The 21,662-nt window shown below is 38.3% G+C and overlaps 2 protein-coding genes across 9 annotated transcripts in view; one reads left to right on the top strand and one right to left on the bottom strand.

The window, feature by feature from the left end:
* Positions 1-14,360, bottom strand: part of DNAI7 (dynein axonemal intermediate chain 7) — an 87,865-nt gene extending 73,505 nt beyond the window's left edge. For 2 of the 8 annotated variants that reach the window (XM_070789947.1, XM_070789948.1), the window contains exon 1: positions 6,558-6,579. Coding sequence is in view for 5 of the 8 variants with exons in the window: in XM_070789944.1 (XP_070646045.1) it covers positions 10,753-10,770; positions 14,253-14,265 (31 nt within the window). In the remaining 3 variants the exon portion in view is untranslated. Of the gene's footprint in view, positions 1-6,557; positions 6,581-10,752; positions 10,771-14,252 lie in introns of those variants that run through there. The other 6 variants (XM_070789949.1, XM_070789950.1, XM_070789944.1 and 3 more) reach the window with 6 other exon arrangements.
* A 194-nt stretch (positions 14,361-14,554) lies between these two features.
* ETFRF1 (electron transfer flavoprotein regulatory factor 1) lies at positions 14,555-21,442 on the top strand. Its single transcript, XM_019961438.2, has 3 exons — positions 14,555-14,843; positions 20,366-20,453; positions 20,532-21,442. The coding sequence occupies exons 2-3, from the start codon at positions 20,409-20,411 to the stop codon at positions 20,751-20,753; spliced, it is 267 nt and encodes an 88-aa protein (XP_019816997.1). The 5' UTR covers positions 14,555-14,843; positions 20,366-20,408; the 3' UTR covers positions 20,754-21,442.
* Positions 21,443-21,662: the final 220 nt, after the last annotated feature.

The raw sequence follows: 21,662 nt of genomic DNA, 5'->3' as shown, positions 1-21,662 counted from the left end.
TACTATTCCCAGGTCACCCAGGTAACTCAAAATGAATTAGGAATGTTTGCTCTTTTTCCATGCTCTAGAATAACTCATAACAAAATGAAATAATTAATCTTTGAACGAAGAACAAGCTATCAAAGACTTACAGACCTAGGATTTTCCTTCTGGGAAAAACTGAAGCCACTAATATAATTTCTTACATGATTATAGGACTTTCAGGTTTTTGACTTCTTCATGAAACAGCTTAAGAATTTTTTTTCTATTTGCATAATTCATCTGAATTTTCTAATTTATTGGCATATAAATCTCTTCCAATTATGTCATTTATTGTTAAAATCATGTCTCTCTTTTCATTCATAAAACAGGCATACTCTGGAGATACTGCAAGTTTGTTCCAGATTACCACAGTAAAGTGACTATTGCAATATTGTAAGTCACAAATATTCTGGTTTCCCAGTACATATAAAAGTTATGTTTATACCATACTGTAGTCTATTAAGTGCACAATTGCATTGTGTCTAAAAAAAGGTATGCACGTTAACTTAAAAATACCTCATCGCTAAAAAAACGCTGATCATCATCTAAGCCTTTCAGTTCAATCAGTTTAGTCACTCAGTCATGTCCCACTCTTTGCAACCCCATGAACCACAGCACGCCAGGCCTCCCTGTCCATCACCAACTCCCAGAGTCTACCCAAACCCATGTCCATTGAGTCAGTGATGCCATCCAACCATCTCATCCTCTGTCGTCCACCTCTCCTCCTGCCCTGAATCTTTCCCAGCATCAGGGTCTTTCCAAATGAGTCAGCTCTCTGCATCAGGGGGCCAAAGTATTGGAGTTTCAGCTTCAACATCATTCCTGCCAAAGAACACCCAGGACTGATCTCCTTTAGAATGGACTGGTTGGATCTCCTTGCAGTCCAAGGGACTCTCAAGAGTCTTGTCCAACACCACAGTTCAAAAGCATCAATTCTTAGGCACTCAGCTTCCTTTATAGTCCAACTCTCACATTCACACATGACTACTGGAAAAACCATAGCCTTGACTAGACGGACCTTTGTTGGAAAAGTAATGTCTCTGCTTTTTAATACACTGTCTAGGTTGGTCATAACTTTCCTTTCAAGGAGTAAGCATCTTTTAATTTCACAGGTGCAGTCACTATCTGCAGTGATTTTGCAGCCCAAAAAATAAAGTCAGCCACTGTTTCCACATCTATTTGCAATGAAGTGATGGAACCGGATGTCATGATCTTAGTTTTCTGAATGTTGAGCTTTAAGCCAACTTTTTCACTCTCCTCTTTGACTTTCATCAAGAAGCTCTTTAGTTCTTCTTCACTTTCTGCCATAAGGGTAGTGTCATTTGCATATCTGAGGTTACTGATATTTCTCCAGGCAATCTTGATTCCAGCTTGTGCTTCTTCCAGCCCAGCATTTCTCATGATGTACTCTGCATATAAGTTAAATAAGCAGGGTGACAGTATACAGCCTTGACGTACTCCTTTCCCAGTTCGGAACCAGTCTGTTGTTCCACGTCCAGATCTAACTGTTGTTTCCTGAACTGCATACAGATTTCTCAGGAGGCAGGTCAGGTGGTCTGGTATTCCCATTTCTTTAAGAATCGTCCACAGTTTATTGTGATCCACACAGTCAAAGGCTTTGGCATAGTCAATAAAGCAGAAATAGATGTTTTTCTGGAACTCTCTTGCTTTTTCCATGATCCAGTGGATGTTGGAAACTTGATCTCTGGTTCCTCTGCCTTTTCTAAAACCAGCTTGAACATCAGGAAGTTCACGGCTCACATATTGCTGAAGCCTGGCTTGGAGAATTTTAAGCATTATTTTACTAGCGTGTGAGATGAGTGCTATTGTGCAGTTTGTTGAGCATTCTTTGGCATTGCTCTTCTTTGGGATTGGAATGAAAACTGACCTTTTCCAGTCTTGTGGCCACTGCTGAGTTTTCCAAATTTGCTGGCATATTGAGTACAGCACTTTCACAGCATCATCTTTCAGGATTTGAAATAGCTCAACCGGAATTCCATCACCTCCACTAGCTTTGTTCTTAGCGATGCTTCCTAAGGCCCACTTGACTTCGTATTCCAGGATGTGTGGCTCTAGGTGAGTGATCACATCATCATGATTATCTGGGTCGTGAAGATCTTTTTTGTACAGTTCTTCTGTGTATTCTTGCTACCTATCCTTAATATCTTCTGCTTCTGTTAGGTCCATACCATTTCTTTCCTTTATTGAGCCCATTTTTGCATGAAATGTTCCCTTGGTATCTCTAATTTTCTTGAAGAAATCTCTAGTCTTTCCTATTCTACCGTTTTCCTCTATTTCTTTGCATTGATCGCTGAGGAAGGCTTTCTTATCTCTTCTTGCTATTCTTTGGAACTCTGCATTCAAATGAGTATATCTTTATTTTTCTCCTTTGCTTTTCACTTCTCTTCTTTTCATAGCTATTTGTAAGGCCTCCCCAGACAGCCATTTTGCTTTTTTGCATTTCTTTTCCATGGGGATGGTCTTGATCCCTGTGTCCTGTACAATGTCATGAACCTCAGTCCATAGTTCATCAGGCACTCTATCAGATCTAGTCCCTTAAATCTATTTATCACTTCCACTGTATAATCATAAGGGATCTGATTTAGGTCATACCTGAATGGTCTAGTGGTTTTCTCCACTTTCTTCAATTTCAGTCTGAATTTGGCAATAAGGAGTTCATGATCTGAGCCACAGTCAGCTCCCGGTCTTGTTTTTGCTGACTGTATAGAGCTTCTCCATCTTTGGCTGCAAAGAATATAATCAATCTGATTTTGGTGTTGACCATCTTGTGATGTCCATGTGTAGAGTCTTCTCTTGTGTTGTTGGAAGAGGGTGTGTGCTATGACCAGTGTGTTCTCTTGGCAGAACTCTATAAGCCTTTGGCCTGCTTCATTCTGTACTCCAAGGCCAAATATGCCTGTTACTCCAGTGGCACCCCACTCCAGTACTCTTGCCTGGAAAATCCCATGGATGGAGGAGCCTGGTGGGCCACAGTCCATGGGGTCACTAAGAGTTGGACAAGACTCAGCGACTTCACTTTCACTTTTCACTTTCCTGCATTGGAGAAGGAAATGGCAACCATTCCAGTGTTCTTGCCTGGAGAATCCCAGGGACGGGGGAGCCTCGTGGGCTGCCGTCTATGGAGTTGCACAGAGTCAGACACGACTGAAGTGACTTAGCAGCAGCAGCAGCCAGGTGTTTCTTGACTTCCTACTTTTGCATTCCAGTCCCCTATAATGAAAACAACATCGTTTTGGGGTGTTAGTTCCAGAAGGTCTTGTAGGTCTTCATAGAACTGTTCAACTTCAGCTTCTTCAGCATTACTGGTTGGGGCATAGACTTGGATTACTGTGATATTGAATGGTTTGCCTTGGAAACGAACAGAGATCATTCTGTCGTTTTTGAGATTGTATCCAAGTACTGCATTTTGGACTCTTTTGTTGACCATGATGGCTACTCTATTTCTTCTAAGGGATTCCTGCCCATAGTAGTAGATATAATGGTCATCTGAGTTAAATTCACCCATTCCAGTCATGTGTGTATGTATATATATATATATATATATATATATATATTTATCATACTACCGAATAGTACAAGGACTTTAGAACATCTTAAATAATCCTTCCCCAACCCAAATACTGTCACTCTGCTTATTTAACTTATATGCAGAGTACATCATGAGAAACGCTGGGCTGGCAGAAGCACAAGCTGGAATTAAGATTGCCTGGAGAAATATCAATCACCTCACATATGCAGATGACACCACCCTTATGGCAGAAAGTGAAGAGGAACTAAAAATCCTCTTGATGAAAGTGAAAGAGGAGAGTGAAAAAGTTGGCTTAAAGCTCAACATTCAGAAAACGAAGATCATGACATCTGGTCCCATCACTTCATGGGAAATAGATGGGGAAACAGTGGAAACAGTGTCAGACTTTATTTTTCTGGCCTCCAAAATCACTGCAGATGGTGACTGCAGCCATGAAATTAAAATACGCTTATTCCTTAGAAGTAAAGTTATGGCCAATCTAGATAGGATATTAAAAAGCAGAGACATTACTTTGCCAACAAAGGTCCGTCTAGTCAAGGCTATGGTTTTTCCAGTTGTCATGTATGGATGTGAGAGTTGGACTGTGAAGAAAGCTGAACACCAAAGAATTGATGCTTTTGAACTGTGGTGTTGGAGAAGACTCTTGAGTCCCTTGGACTGCAAGGAGACCCAACCAGTCCATTCTAAAGGAGATCAGTCCTGGGTGTTCTTTGGAAGGACTGATGCTAAAGCTGAAACTCCAGTACTTTGGCCACCTCATGCAAAGAGTTGACTCATTGGAAAAGACTCTGATGCTGGGAGGGATTGGGGGCAGGAGGAGAAGGGGACGATGGAGGATGAGATGGCTGGATGGCATCACCGACTCGATGGACGTGAGTCTGAGTGAACTCTGGGAGTTGGTGATGGACAGGGAGGCCTGGCACGCTGCGATTCATGGGGCTGCAGAGAGTTGGACATGACTGAGCGACTGAACTGAACTGAACTAAACCCAAATACTGTTTTCATATATTTTTAATAACAGTTTTACTGAGATAAAACTTATATGCCATACATTTCACCCATTTAAAGTGTACAGTTTAATGGTTTTTAGCACATTCAGAGTTGTGCAACCACCACCATAATCAATTTTAGAACATATTCATCACTTCCCCCAAAGAAACCCCTTACACATTCACAGCTTCCCCCCCACCATTTCCTCACAACCCCCCAGATCTATGATACCACCAGTTACTTTCTCTATATTTCATGTAACTGGAATCATACAATGTATGGTCTTCGGTAACGAGCTTTATTCATTCAGAACAACATTTTCAAGCTTCTTCCATGCTACAACATGTATCAGCATATATCATAAAACTTCTGTTTTATGGCTGAAAAATATTCCATGGTATTGTAAGATGGATATACACATTTTGTTTATTTATCAACTGATGACTATTATGGGTTGTTTGTTGTCGTGTATTTCAGTTTATTTTTTAAATCTACATGTCATTATTAGGATTACTGTTTTATACCTTACATATATAATCTGGTTTGCAGGTGGAAAACACAATTTTTGCTTGAGAAAATGCTTTTAATTTGGCCTCACTGCTGTGTGACTTTCAGGATCTTAGTTCTTCCCCAACCAGGGATCAAACCCAGGCCCATGATGGTGAAAGCAGAGCGTCCTAACTACTGGACTATCAGGGAATTCCCTGAGAAAACATTTTTATTTCACCTTTGTTTTGAAAGATGATACAGAATTCTAAATTGTCAGTTATTTACTTTCAGCACACTGAAGACATCACTCCACTTTTTTTTGGCTTCCATTGTGGCTGTTAAGACCAGAAATTCAAGATTTAACCACTTCTACAAAAAAAACTTGGCTTAAAACTCAACATTCAGAAAATTAAGATCATGGCATCTGGTCCCAGCACTTTATGGCAAATAGATGGGGAAACAGTGGAAACAGTGAGAGATTTTATTTTTTTGGCCTCCAAAATCACTGTAGATGGTGACTGCAGCCATGAAATTAAAAGACGCTTACTCCTTGGAAGGAAAGTTATGACCAACCTAGACAGCATATTAAAAAGCAGAGACGTTACTTTATCAACAAAGGTCCGTCTAGTCAAAGCTATTTTTTCAGTAGTCATGTATGGATGTGAGAGTTGGACTACTAAGAAAGCTGAGCACAGAAGAATTGATGCTTTTGAATTGTGGTGTTGGAGAAGATTCGAGAGTCCCTTGGACTGCAAGGAGATCCAGCCAGTCCATCCTAAAGGACATCAGTCCTGAATATTCATTGGAAGGACTGATGTTGAAGCTGAAACTCCAACACTTTAGCCACCTGATGCGAAGAACTGACTCATTTGCAAGAACTGACTCATTTGAAAGAACTGACTTATTTGAAGAACTGACTCACCTGATGCTGGGAAAGATTGAAAGCAGAAGGAGAAGGGGATGACAGAGGATGAGATGGGTGGATGGCATCACTGACTCAATGGACATGAGTTTGAGTAAACTCTGGGAGTTGGTGATGGACAGGGAGGCCTGGAGTGCTGCAGTCCATGGGGTTGCAAAGAGTTGGACACGACTGAGCAACTGAATTGAAAAGCAAATACTCTCATGAAAAAGAGTTTTAGTGCTTCTTTGGTTCCTACCTTAATTTAGGTTTTTGCCTGATAATCTCTTACTGTTTTATCAGCTCTTAGGTGCTTTTAAGATGATAGTTTTGATCTATACATATATATTTTACTCAGCATTATTTATTGTTTGCAGCAGAAAGGTTGATCTAAAATGTCTTAAGGCCAGTATGACTGAAAATGGGAAAGTCAAAATAATATTTTTGAAACAAATTTATCTTACCACTTGTTTTGATTTTAAATTGATCAAAACTGTAAATTTAAAACTGTAGATTTTGCTCTTTCAGAGTATTAAAACAGGTCTATTTAGCTTATTAACAAAACCCAGCCTTCAAAGTTAAACCAACTAGCCATATCATACTTACTTTATATCAGAGACAGTTTGACTTCATGTTTCTCTACAAATAAATGTTAATATGCATCATCATGATAAGCTCTTTTTTTTATTATAAGTCAGGTATGAGACAATTACATTTCCTTACACTTTGTTTTAAAAGATGCAATTATTTAATGTCTTGAACCTAACACCATTTATATTTTAGGGTCAACACTGAATGTTCAATAGAAGCTAGGACTCAAATTTTAGGCAACCAAGGCCTCAAAAATAGGATATACATAGAGAAATGAGCGATAGGGTCCCCTTTTAGATCATTCTTTATACTTCCATGCCTAGAGGTACTTGGGTATCAGTCTCAATGTATTCAAGTAAAATCAATTCAAATTAAAGTATTTGGAGTTAACCTGTACATTCATTAATATTTAAGGGAGTTTTTCCTTATAATCCAATCAATGTCTTCTGCTAGTTCATGAAGTACAGTGGTTTCTGAAGAAAACATATTGATGTAAAAGCAGTAATGGGTCTTTTAACAGTGCACCAGGAGTTATAACCTTTATGATAGTCTTATACAATTTCCTAGTTTTTGCAATGAATAACACTAATTTAAATTATATGAAGTTTCAAAGGAAACTTTAAGGTCTATGTAAAAATATTAAGCTAATTTACATTTTTACTGATAGTTTTCATCTTTCTTCATTAAAAAAATTAATGTTATTACTTTTCAAGCTTGGATATTTTATCAATAAATTACACTGTGAGAGGATTTTTCTGCATCATCATTTGACAATAAAATTACAAGCAATGCCACTAAAGAAAAATTAATACCAGCTCCACCACTCCACACTACAATATATAGGACATTCAGAATATCTCAATATTTCAAAGGCCACATTTCACCACTTACTTGTAAGACAGATAAAAACAAGAAGTCTTTGGTGCCTTGATTAAACAATGCTTTGCCAGTATCAGTATTTTGAACTGTCCTATAGTTTCATAGTCAAGGATCTAGGGCAATGAAGCATGTAAGACTTAGAATGGATGAGACACACGCCTTTGTTTTATAAAGCAGAAGGAGAGATGCAATGGCAAAAGGACAGGACTTAAAGACAGTAGATTTTTTTTTTTTCCAGGAAAGAGTTCACCTTGGTGTAAAGACTTCAGACCGACACTGATGCAGCGGCCTCCTAACTGGCACTCCTACTTCTACTCTTGCTTCCCTACAGTGAAGTTTCCAGTGACCATTTAAAGATGTAAATCAGATCATGTCACTCTTCTGTGTACAACTCTCCCACGCTCAGAATAAAATCCAGGCATTTCACCATAGCCTACATGACTATGAATTGGCTCCTACTTCTCTCCCCCAATCCTTCTGCCCACCCCTCTACCCTCACCACCCCGCACTTCATGCTTTATCTTTCATTTTCTATTTTGCTCACTTAGATTCTAACCACCAAGGTCAGTCCCAACTATGGGTCTTTGCAATAACCGTTTCTTCTGCCTAGAATGTCATTTCAACCAGGTCTCTTCTCAAACTTTAGTTCTTCACTCACCCTATACGAAATAGCATCACCATTACACCCTACCCTACATTTCTCACTGACTCCTTTCTTGGTTTTCTGTACATTCCAAGCAATCTAAAATTATACTTTTTTCTTCACCTCCCCTCCCCAGACAGAATGCAAGCATCATGAAATTAAATCGCTCTCTTCAGGGATATCTGCAGCTTCATGTGCAGTGAGATGTCATTCACAAGTCAAGACTGAAAACAAGTGCTGTCAATCTACAGATGAAGGGATAAAGAAAATGTGATGTGTGATGTGTGTGTATGTATGTGTGTGTTCTCAACACATGTATACTCATACAAAATGGTAATTATGTGAGGTGATGGATGTATTAAGCAATCTTATATTGGTAATTGTTTCATAATATTTACATACTTATGTCAAATCATTACATTGTATACTTTGAAGTTTACATGATGTTATATGTCAATTATATCTTAATAAAGCTTGGAAAAAAAAGAATGTAAGTTTCAAGAGGACAGGGACCCTTGTCTTGCCGCTGTACTCTTAACTACCTAGAACACTGCAAAATGAATGAAGCAACTATTTTTTCATATGTTTGCAAAGTCTTATATACAAGAGTCTTCATTTCTATCTTGTATGTGGTAGCAAAAAATAGGAACAATATAAAAATCATAGACATACTTCCATGAAATGTGATACAGCTGTGAAAAGAAGTGATGCAATCTCAATGTGTTGAAACAAAAAAAGGTCCCCAAGATATATTTACTCCATAGAATCTATAATGCCATCGAATGTAAGATGTACCTTTAAATTATTATAAATTATTATAAACTGGTATAAATTGTTATACCAAAAAAGGAAATAGATTACATTCCCAAGATAGAAATGTAAAAGAAGATGACTGTATATAGCTGGATGCTAGGTAAACACAAATGAACCCACGATACAGAAAGACATAGCAAGGAAACTTGCATCTATCAATCCTGAAAATGAATAGAAAGAAAGAAAAAAAAAATCCCTCAAAATTTAAACCACAAGCCAGTTCATGAGTCTGACTTATATCATTAGTGTGGTCCAAAAACCCTCAAGAAGAGAATTTAAAGTAGTACTGGGTTGGTAGTAAGCCCATGTGACTGACAGAAGCAAACATCTCTGGAGGAAAAAGATGTCAATTCAGGACTACAATGATTGGAAGCTATTAGCAACCGTAAGATATATCTCAATTTCAGTCATGTTAAAACGTGAAATGTAAAAAGACGAGTATCCTAGAATTAATAAAAATATGACATCATTAAGTGAAAACTTTTCATATTTAAAACAATGCCTCTAAGATTTCACTATGTAAAGCCAAAAATGAAATGTCCACACAAACTAATAAACTACTGTAGACCCATATATAAATGACTGTAGTCCTCCAGAATACTCCCCATAAGACTGTGCTTTATAAATGTCGCTCAGTTATATCCACAGTCCCTAACACAGTTATCAGGTGGGTAGTGGGTTCAAGTGACTGAGAAAAGCAAACACTGACGGCACTCAACAGTATTTTTTGAAAAAATGTTTAACTGTATAAATACCAAAGACACATTTATAGAAGCATTTCTTCTTAAATAATCATAGGCCCAAGTGTTTTAAAGTAATGGTAGGGCAAATGGAGTATTATATATTTATTCAACAAATATTCAGTGAATTTCTACTATGTGCCAGACTAAACACTATGGATCCAAAAATAAATAAAACATGTTCTTGACCTTAAGCAGCTCACAATGAAAAATTATTACAATAAAATGACAGGTATTATAATTGAGGTATGTTCTAATTCATGTGCTATTAGAACATAGTACAATTGATTTCACAAGAAAAAATGATAGGAAATTAACAGAGTGGTGACTCTTCAGATATGACTTAAATCTGGCATTCCAAATCGAAATTCCGTTGGGACCAGAGAGGTAAATAATGAAAGAGATTTGGTCATAGTCTGGACTACAACAAAAGGGGAAGCATTTCCAAAAAGGGGTAGCTGTCACTTGTCTAGCCAACTGTTCCCTTATGGGGACAGTGTTATCAGGTTGCCAATTTTTTAAGAATAGACACATTTTTTGCATGATAATCCTTTGGCAACTGATTAAAAAAAGAACTTTTAGGTTAAATGAACTATGTATATGTTTGCCAGTAAGAGACTATAATCGCTGCTTTAAAGTATAAATCTACTCAGTGAAGAGAGAAAAAGTTACTTGAGACATCCTTTAAGGAATGGAAATTTTAACAAAGCACAGAAAAATTCAGTACATGTTACCATGCAACCCATTTAGAAACATATTATCTTAGGGTTCACTTTTAAGTCACAGAAGGTTTTGGACCTAAATTTTTATGGGTCTATCTGAAATGAAGAAAAAGCTTCTTAATCCAAAATTTTATAGAGCACAAATAATAAAATACTTTCAATCTAGACACAAGTAAAAATTAAAGCCTATCTTAAAAAAGTCTTTGTGAAATTAGAACCATTTTTCTACATCAAATTTGAAATATGTCCTGTTATTGTAAAGGATTATTCAATGATTTAGATAGCATTAATGTCTAAAAACTAAGCTTAGTAAACTCTATAAACTATAATACAACTACCAGAAAATGTTTTAAAAATTCAATTTGTACAATGTCAGCTCTTTAAAACTATTTTGAGAAATAATTTCTACCTACCTTTTTTGCTTTGGGAGCCTAAAAGTTGGAAAAACAAAAGAATTGATAAATTTAAAAAATAATTCATACATTTTAAACAAAAATATCATGATTGCCTAACATGTTAAAATTAAGAGAAGCTAGGTAAAAAAGACAAGGGAACTTTCTGTACCCTCTGCAGATTCTCTTTAAATCTAAAATTATCTCAAAAGGTTTTTTTAGGAAAGAATTCAGACAGAACTACAAGTCTATAAAACACTATGATAGTTCACCCACTGAAGCATCTTTTGTAAGTAAATTTTACACTTTCTTATGACAATCAATGATCCGTGTTTAATGAAATATCTGATTATGAAACAGAATACCAGTCAAGAAGGCACTGATTTAAAGGGTTCTAAAGAACAAGAAATCATTAACTAAGTATTGGTATTAACGTCAAGCCTAAATGTGTGGGAATGATTTCACATCACAGAGAAATAGTCATTCTATCAAGTTAGATTGCTGATTTTATAGGAAAAGAATCAGTAATTTAAAACAGGCAAAGCTATGGCAAAGTGATTCTATTCAGCAACGTGTCCTAAAGCAGAGGTATGCTTTTTTAGATCTTAGAAAGTACAGCATTTCAATAAATATTTACAAGTATTTTTTAGTAATACTACTTGTAATTTCCTGATTTGGCCCTTGTGTTCACTAGATTTCTGGTAAGGAATTTGTAGGGGATCATGTGACTGTAAGATGATATACTTTCCACATTTGAAGACTAGTACAAGAGAAGTTATGGTTCAAGCCATAAGGTTATCACTATATAAAACATAAATGTTAAAACTGACATCAAGCAGTAGATTATATGTTCTTATAAAGTGCATATATCTCATTAATTCATTCAACAGGTATTTATTAATGATTTACACACAAAGTTCTCTGAGATACTAGAGATGACATAAGAATGGTGACTCAACTCGCACAACTTTTACAAAGGTGTTTTATTTTTACCATACTTGCTATCGTTAATAGTTAACATATGTCCACCTTGAAATAAATTCTATACAGCAGAATATGTAAACAGCAATGGCCCTGTTCCAAAGCAGCTAAATTTTAAAGGTGGGCAAACTGTCATCTCTCATTAATGCTTTTAATGTGAGGCAAGTTTGGGATAAGTACATATAATCAAGTGAAAGTGAAAATCACTCAGTCATGTCCGACTCTTTGCAACCTCATGGACTATACAGTCCATAGAATGCTCCAGACCAGGATACTGGAGAGGGTAACCTTTCCCTTCTCCAGGGGATCTTCCCAACCCAGGGATCAAACCCAGGTCTCCTGCATTGCAGGCAGACTCTTTACCAGCTGAGCTGCAAGGGAAGCCCAAGAATACTGGAGTGGGTAGCCTATTCCTTCTCCAGTGGATTTTCTCAACCCAGGAATCGAACCAGGGTCTCCTGCATTGCAGGCAGATTCTTTACCAACTGAGCTATCAGGGAAGCCACATATACTCATTCTTCCTGCAAATCATAAGAGCATCCAGTAGTAGAGTAGTTCTCAGAGAGCATAAGCATCACCTGGGATGCCTGTTATAACAATGCATATTCCTGGCCTAAAAGTGTATATACTCACTTCTCTCTCCCCATAAGTAATTCAGTTCATGATATGAGTTGAATTGTGTCCCCTCAAAATTCATACATAAGTCCTATCTCCCAGTGTCTCCAAGTGTTTCCTTGTTTGGAAAGAGGGTCCTTGTTGATATAGTTAAGATGAGGTCATACTGGAATAGGGCGGACCTCTGATTCTATAAGACTGGAAACCTTGTAAAAAGGGGGAAATGTGGACACAGACACACACACACTCAGAGAACACCAAAGAATGGGATAATGCTGCCACAAGACAAAAAGAAGCAGAAGCTAGCACCTGCAGGGTGAGAATAGCCTTGACAACACCTTAATCTAAGACTTCTAGATTCTGAAACTATGAAACAATAAATTTCTATTGGTGAAGCCAGTTAGTTTGTGGTATGTTGTTACTTGGCAGTCCTAGGAAACTAATACTTAGATCTGGAGTCCAGTCTGTTCCTGAAATCTGCACTTGAACTGGTATTCAAGGCTTGCATGCGTACTAAGTCGCTTCAGTAGTGTCCACCTCTTGTAACCCCATAGGCTATAACCTGCCAGACCTCTCTGTCCATGGGATTCTCCAGGCAGGAATTCTGGAGTGGGTTGCCATGCCCTCCTCCAGGGGCTCTTCCCCACCCAGGAATGGAACCTGTGGTTCTTATGTCTCCTGCATTGGCAGGCAAGTTCTTTACCACTAGAGCCGCCTGGCAAGTCCATTCCGGGCTTATTCCAATTTTCCAGAAGCCACATTTTGAGAAAGACTGCCAAAGGGATCTAAAAACAAGAGACTTGTGTACTGGTTGGAAAATAATAAATAGGTGCCTATTCCCTTAAGTTATCAGCAGCTTTAAGTCCGTTTAAAATCCATTTACTTTCTGTTCTCCCTGATATAAACGCTCTCCACACTCTGTTTCTTCTCATTACTTCCGGTAAATTCATCATACTTTAAAACACAGCTTGAAAAGCATTGCTCTGCTCTTCCCATCCCCCTTTCCTCTCCCGCCCTAATTTTAACATTCCCATCTTTGTGTTACTCCATCGTAGTCACTTCAATGATTACAGTTATAAAACTGTATTGTAATTAATTTTCTAAGTCTGTCTTCCATACAAGGGAGAGATTGTAATTATCACCTTTGTGTACTTCGTTTCAGTTTAGTGCCAAGCACAAAGAGTATGCTCCATATTTTCCCTAATTAATGAATTAAATAATTAACTAATTACACTTTCCACTTCCATCTAGTTTTAATCACTGGAGAAGATGGAAATCACGTTTAAGAAAATGGGAAACGAGAACATGTTATAGCTACATGTTGGTCTGTGTTCCTGGAGAAGACATGACAGCTGAAGAGTGCAGAAAAACAAAACAAGAAGCTTTATCATACTTAAACACCAGGCAGGCTGCACACTCTGAATCACAAAACAATTCAAGTTTCCACAAAAGACCACACAAAACAACTTTTCAAAGCAGAGTAAACTGCAGCAGCTTTCAATTAATTGCTGAGGTGGCCAAAAAAAAAAAAAAAAAAAAACCTATGCATTTCCACCAAGCTGCAATTAAAAAAAAAAAGCAATTTCACAGGAATGTCTATCACGACTAGGAGTAACTAAATTGAGACGAATATTTGAATTTAGCAGCAGCTGGAGATTAAAACATCAGCTGATCTGATTAAAACACCACAAACTGGCCATTCCCCATTTGCAGAAACCGGTCTGGACTCTCTCTCCGGTCCATCTGACCCCTAATGGAAGGCCATACTTCAGGAGAGGTCCATCCCCCCTAAGGATATGGGGTCTTTCCTAAACCGACTCGCTCTCCTCTAATAAAATATGACAGGCTCTTGCCATATCATTTAACACGGCGCAGGAGCATCAATGATCGCCCCTTGACCCTGCTCCCCTACGTTCCCTGCTCACCATGCTGATGCATACACGACCTCGGTAGTCGGCCAAGTGTGATCTCTGGGTTGTGTGGACAAACGCTCCCTCGTTGTCAGGACGACAAGCCCCGCCCACTGGCGCCCCAGGGCCGCTGCGGAGAGCCTCGCGATTGGTTCGCGCAGTCGCGCTGGGGTTCTTCCGGACGGCGCCCTACCCACTTCCCTGACAGGTTGCTCCGCCCCACTACAGCCTGCCGCCCGCCTCGGTCGACAGCCTCCAGCGTTGGAGCTGAGGGTTGCGTTTACGGCTGCGGCGTGCCGGAAAGTGCGTGAGTGCCGCGCTGGGGAGTCTTATTTTGTTTTCCGGACGCTTCAGTCTGGAGGCGGTGTGCTCTGGGCGAGGACCAACAGGTGTAGAAAAAGGGCTTGTGTGCGTCTTCCGACGTTGACAGCCCCTCTCCCTGTTTCCCTAGATTTGCTGGGGCGAATCTTTCTTTGCGGATTTCGAGAAGGAAGGGGGCCGCCGGCTACGCGACTGGGTCAAGTAGCTGACACCGGGTCGGCTTCCTGGGCCGTCACCGCTTAGACCAGCGGGGGGCCGGGCTCGATTGGCAGTTTAGAAAAAGAGGTAAATAAATTGGCTCCCAGAGGGTTGTTTATTTTTAAATGACCTTCAGATTCTTCTCCCTGCACCTGGTTGTTTATTACCTGAGCTATCAAGGTATATGCTGTTTTTTGGTGTTTGTTTTGTTTTGTTTTTTTCAAGAGGAGCTCTAAACAAGAACTGGAAATAATTTGAAGCAGTTCCTGGTAACGTATTCCTTACTGGTGGAGGTCTCAGAGACCCAGCAAGACGCGCTAAATTCTGTGCCCAGAGTCAAGGTCCCAGTGTACTAACCGGTAGCACAACCCTTCGAATGTCGGTCTACCAACATGAAGAAACTCTGGCAGCTTAGACCAACAGGAAAACTAGAAGAAATTAAGAGACTGAGAAATTAACCTTCCAAAGCGTATCTGAATTCCGTATGAATTTAGATCTAAACCCCGTTTAGGCTTAAACCCCATTTTAGCCTGACAAGACGTGAAATGCTTTAAAATTCTTGCCACCATTTCTCATCTGATTGTAATTTTATAATGCGCTGTCTCTTGCAATTTCGTTGACCAAAGGTATTATTAAATAAGTATTTCTGACTGAGCTAGTCTTTGTAGGTTAAAGTGTTATTCTCCCCACAGAAATCCAGATTGGTCATAGCTATGACATTTCACCTTCACATCCCTGGTAGCAAGATTAAAAACCTCTTAATGTCGACTTGATATAGAGTTCCGAAGCTGGTATGGAACTAAGCTTTTGTTTTTCAGTCAAACTACTAATGTTTACGATTACAGAACTTCAGTCAGCTCTGATGGGAGTAAGGAAGTGTGGATGGTAATCATAAATAATTTTGATATCATAGGATTTCAGGGGAGAGACTTGCTCAAGTTCTCTTTCCACCAAATTCCCCCCAGGGAGGAGGATTTGCTATGGATGTGTTAGAACATGCTAGACTGTGTTCTAGGCGACTGCTCTGCTATGAGATTATACCAGTGGGCTTATATAGTTCTCCTCTACTAGTCTTACAGCCTGCAAGAATAAGAAGGCCCATTTCCTCTGTTCACTTTTACCTCCAGACAGGTGCAGTTCCTAGCCCCTCTGAACATACATGACCATCTTCTTTCAACTCACTTTTATAATCTGGCTTCTAGGTAGGCCTCAACCAAGCAGAATACCAGCTTTGGGGGCAAAATCTCTTGCCACCTGACTCTCGGATTACATATCCTTTGGTGCAGCCAAGTGTGTTGGGATAAATTTTAGTGTGAAGCTTTTTAGGCTTAACTACTTTGGGGAAATGTGCTCCATCTGTTTGAGTCAAATCTGAACTTCATGGGGAAGAGTGATCAGTAATAGCTTTAGGCACGATGATGTTGTTGTTTAGTCACAAAGTCATGTCTTACTCTTTCGAAACCCCATGGACTGTAGCCCCGCCCATGCTCCTTTGTCCCTCGGATTTCCCAGACGAGAATACTGGAGTTGGTTACCATTGCCTTCTCACTTAACCCAATACTGGAGTTGGTTAAGTCTTGGCCCACAAGTCATTGGGAAAGAGCTATCAATGTGGATTGTATGCCCACCCCCATCCAGGTTTCTTAGAATGATAAGGAACTTCTCACAGTCCCTAACTCTCATTTGGCTCTTTATAAAAACAGTAATTTCCATGACTTTATGCAGAGTTAAGGAGCAGCCCCAGGTCCCTGCTGCATTTAAATTTTTCACCAGTTCACCCAAGGAAACCTGTTTCTCCTAAAGGCTAAAGTAAACTTAAATGCCTAAAGGTCAGTATGCAGTAATAAAACATTTCCTCAGCTCATAAAAGTTAATATATCAAGGAATGGGACAAATTTATCTTGGTCACAGCAGCTACTTTTTTGCTGGGCAGGTCCTTTTTTATGCATAATTTGTTAAAAAAAAAAAAAAAAACAGCTAAAGACAATTTAACCCACATTCTAAAAGCTTTTACAAATTGTGAATTAAATAGAGCTATGCTCTTTGCCAGGAATTAAACAGGCTGTAATTTTTTATTTGAAATTACATCTAATGTAGATTTACAATTATTTTAAGGGCACAAGGTTCTTCCTTAAGTGTCATTTTCAGTAAGATTAAAACACAAAAAATGGCTCTCAGAAAAAAAGTTTTTAAAATGGAATTAGCTGTTGCTGTACCCGGTTAAATAGACCCATCTAATTTCACTCCTGAAAACACTAAATCTTCAGTAAACCATTTGGGACGACCCAGAGGGATGGTATGGGGAGGGAGGAGGGTTCAGGATGGGGAACACATGTATACCTGTGGCGGATTCATTTCGATATGTGGCAAAACCAATACAATATTGTAAAGTTTAAAAATAAAATTAAATTAAAAAAAATTAGACTAATAGAGGAGGAGATGACAAACTTTGGAAGCTGCAAGACAGATGACTGTCATCTAGCACACTTGAAAAGCCCAATTTATACTGCATAATTCTCAAAAAGGCCCTGGAACAGGGCCATTGGATTTGGAAATGAAGAATGAAGTAAATCAGAGAGGATGAAGTGAAAGCTCTTTGAGAAATACCTCTAAGTGCATGCCTCACTCTCAGAAGACTAGAGGTTTATTTCTGGACAGAATCATCTATGGTGTGGGGGTGTCCTCAGGCATACAAAGGACATGAGAATCACACTGGGAGCAGGTTAGGTGTATTTGAGTATACATGATGCTGAATGCAAGGCCCTCAGTCGTTTTCCACTTCTTAATTTAGTAAATCCTCAGAAGATTGGAAGACTCTTATCTGTGGAATCTGACCAGCCCAGGAGGAACAGACTAAGATAACAACATCAGAGGTTCCCCAATAAAGGGCCCAATTAGATCACTCTCAGTGAAGGCCCAAAGTCTCTAAGCTGCAACTTATAAGCAGATTTCTAAAGGGTTTGTTTTTTGTGGTGGTTTTTTTTTTGGAAAAGGACTACCATTTATGCAGGAAAGCTCAAGTGATAACAGACAAAAGCAGAAAAATAGCACTTTGGAGGAAAACAAGAAAGTTAATGAACTCAGATGTTCTGATCATTGTATACTTGTCACTGTGAACTCATAAATCACTAGTAAATAGGGGATGCAGACAATTATTAACATGTAAACAGTGTTGGCTATTTATTTTTTTTCCCTAAGAAAGAAAAGCCACAGAAGCAGATCTATAAACTTCAGCAAGAAAAGGTCTTCACTCAGTTGCTATACTGGCAGCAGAAGCCTTTCAAGTATGTTTGTTAAAAAAAAAAAAAAAAAAAACACTACTTAGTTGCTTAGTTGTATACCCCAGAGGTATATAACTGTTGACCTGGTTACAGGTTGAATCCCCTACTGACCAGCCTCGTGATTTAGATGTCTACTTTCACCTGCATTTCAGGATCTCCCAGCCCTACTCTTGGCATTCTGCCAGCATGTCTACACTACTTTTAAACAGGTTTACTAACATGTAATTGACATACAAATGCTACACTTATTAAGTATAAGTACAATTTGATAAATTTGACTCATGCCTACACCTATGAAACCTCACCACAATCATGATGGTAAAACCATCATCCCCAGGGATTTCCTCCTGTCTCCTGTGATCCCTTCCTGGTCTCCAGCCCTCTACTCCTATTCATAAACTTCATCTTATCTCTGTGGTACCCTCCAGCAATACTGAGAGCAATCTGAGTGGCTCAGATCAGCTCTCCAGGTACCAATTTGTTTTTTTAAATTGGTGCTCTGTTTACAACGGCAGAGGATTTGAGTGGTATGCCTCAAACTGCGCCCCCCGCCCCCCCGCCCCCCCCCCCCTGCTCCCGCCACCATAAGCTCTGTTACTTTTAATGTTTTTGCAAGATGAAAGGTTTTTCTGGATGACATATACTTATGTCTCACGGTACCTCCCACAAAATGCTAACTTCAAAGGAAAAAAAGTAACTGTGGAGAGTTCTGACAAACACCACCTTAACCAAGTGATCAAAACTAACTTTAGCCATAATGGAACAGACTGGAATTGTGTCCACATAATAGAGTGCAATGAAATAAAGCATGTCTAATGTTTCTGCCGAAACTATGTAAGCTGAACCTAGCCATAAATTAACATCAAAACAAGACATATTTCTACAAAATTAATGGCCTGTGATCCTCACAGATGTCAAGTTTATGAAAATCAAGGAAATTAAGGAATTTTTTCAGATTGAAGGCTAGAGACATGGAAATTAAATGCAATGTGTAATCAGTGTAGATTGGATTCTTTTGCTACAAAGGGCAAAACACAGGGCTGTGGATTCAATGGTAGTAATATAGCAGTGCTTGTTAATTTCCTGATTCTGATGGTTGTTTTGTGCTGTAAGAAAACATCCTTGTTCACAGAAAGTACCTCAAACTGTTGTCCAGTATGGTAGCAACTAAGCCACTGGTACTTAGAAACATGTCTGGCATAACACTTCTTAAAATATTTTGGATAAAAATGATACATTATTAAAATAATTTCAGCTGTTTTTTTAATAAGGACTATCAAAAGTAAAATTACATGGATGGCTTGCACTGTATTTCTTTTGGATGGCACTACAAAGTATTCAGGTTGATTTGGTATCATGTTAGCAACTTATCCTCAAATAGTTCAGGGAAAAAAGTTATTAAATCTGAGTTGCAGCTTTTCTGAAAGATTGAATGAAGTTATTTTAAAATAAAAATTTAATGAGGGATATAAAAAGGTATGTTATTTTAGATTAATGGGCAAATGGGCATTATGAAATTTTAAGGTTATATATGGCATTGACATTCATTTGGGGCCTATCACAAACTAAATGTTTATAATGTACGAATTTTAGGAGTTAACCCCCACAACCGTCACAAGTATTGGGAATTATTTTCTATGTTTAGGCTGTGATGGTGCCTTTAAGGAGCTGCCTCTCACTAGCAGCAAAGTACACATGAAGATTAAGCTTATCTATCCCACTGGATATTGCCTGCTCCTCATGTACCCCCTTTCTGGGTTGTTCACTTGGTCTCTTCATCACTGATCTTCCTGCCCATTTGCCATTAGCTGTGAACCTGCTTGACTCTCACACCTGTTTGTCCTACTCTTTAGCCTTTCTTTGTAGGGCACCCTTGATTTGTCCCAGTGTCCTGCGAACAGTTCGAGCCTTGCCTCGAGAGCAGGGCACACAGTTCTCCCTCTGACAAGAAAAGAGGCTCGGAAAGATTAAGCAACCTGTACAACACTGTGCAGCTGGGATTCCAAGTCGATTTCTAATTCATGCCACTCTGTAAGAGGCCCACCTGCTTATCTCTGAAGATCTGCTTTCTCTAATTGTTCTGTTTCCTTCATAGAGCTTACCACAACTCATAATGATCTTTTATGTCCCTCAGGAGATGCTGATTCTGTGATAGCAGCTATCTTACCTGACACGTTTACAGCTGCATCTCACTGCCTGAACATAAAAGTGCACAATCAACTTTTATTGAATGGCAAAAAAAAAAAAAAAAGTACTAGTTTACCAGTGGGTAAAATCTTTTTCAAGACTACAATGCAGTTATTTGTAAAGATTTTTCTTTTTCTTTAGGTATATTACATATAAAAGTGGATATTTTCCATGATAAGTGAAAATGGCCAATTCTTTAAGAGGAGAAGTATTGAATCTTTATAAGAATGTAAGTACGTACGTTGCCAGTTTTGTAAATGTTATATGACATAGATTGTTTAGAAATATATAATCTTTCTTTTTTAAGCTGCTGTATCTTGGACGAGACTATCCAAAAGGAGCAGACTATTTCAAAAGGCGTCTGAAGAATGTTTTCCTTAAAAACAAAGATGTGAAGGACCCAGAGAAGATCAAAGAACTTATTGAAAGGGGCAAATTTGTAATGAAAGAACTAGAAGCATTATACTTCCTTAGGAAATACAGAGCTATGAAACAACGCTATTACTCAGATACCAACAAAACTAAATGATCAGTATTACTATCATTTGACTGAAGATCAGTGCCAGCTGTTTATGTACCAGCTATGGCAAAAATAACATTTAAAGTGTCAAGGATATACATTGTGTTAAAAATACCTGAGCTGCCTTACTGAACTAAAACAGGTTTCAACTTCTATTGCTTTATCAGCAACCTTTATGCTCAATTTTTATATAACAATTAACTAATGTTAAATGTCAATTTTATAGTAATTTAGCTATATAATATTGCCAACTACTTATTAAAAATTGATGAGCACCCAATTTCAAATGAAAATATAATGTACTTAAGTTTTAGTGAAAAATTTGCCAATTATCCTTAGCTCATTTCTGCATTTTACTGAAAAGAGAATGCCATTTAACACTTAAGCAGAATAATTTCTTGCAAGTTTATTTCCCTTAACTTTTGAAGGAGCTCATTTTTGACCCCATTTGAAATGTTAACAGCACATATCCAGTGTTCACTGCAAAAGAAGTAGCATCTGGTAATGATTTAAGTGCAGTTAGTAGAAATAATATGTATAGAGTTAAGAACTTGAAACAGCCTACCAGTGACTGGCATTACATGCCTATTTAATTATTTCCAGTATTAATTTTGCAATTGGATGCCTTTGAGCCTTAAAACAAATCACCTGTTGTATATCAATACCTTCAATAAAAAGTAATGATTTATGTTATTCTATTCTTTTGTCATAAAGGCAGATTTGGTTTGCATCCACTTCTAAATGTGTTAGTATGTCATAGGACCTAAACCTAACGTGGTTTAAAGCAAACACTTAAACTTTTACACAATGTTCACAGCACCTTTTACAAATAAAAAACATCTAGCTTTATAAGCTAAAGAAAAGATTTACTAATTTACTAATATATGCTAATATAATTTAGCGTCTGTTGCTTATAAA

The sequence above is a fragment of the Bos indicus genome, chromosome 5 (assembly GCF_029378745.1).
Source record: "Bos indicus isolate NIAB-ARS_2022 breed Sahiwal x Tharparkar chromosome 5, NIAB-ARS_B.indTharparkar_mat_pri_1.0, whole genome shotgun sequence".
NCBI classification, from domain to species: domain Eukaryota; kingdom Metazoa; phylum Chordata; class Mammalia; order Artiodactyla; family Bovidae; genus Bos; species Bos indicus.
The sequence above is the reverse complement of the archived record's forward strand: the minus strand, read 5'-3'. Positions and strand labels throughout refer to the sequence as shown.

Coding starts and splice junctions, on each gene's coding strand:
- ETFRF1 (XM_019961438.2), top strand. CDS start 20,409: ATGGCCAATTCTTTAAGAGGAGAAGTATTGAATCTTTATAAGAAT. Junction 20,454..20,531: donor TATTGAATCTTTATAAGAAT/GTAAGTACGTAC, acceptor TTCTTTTTTAAG/CTGCTGTATCTTGGACGAGA.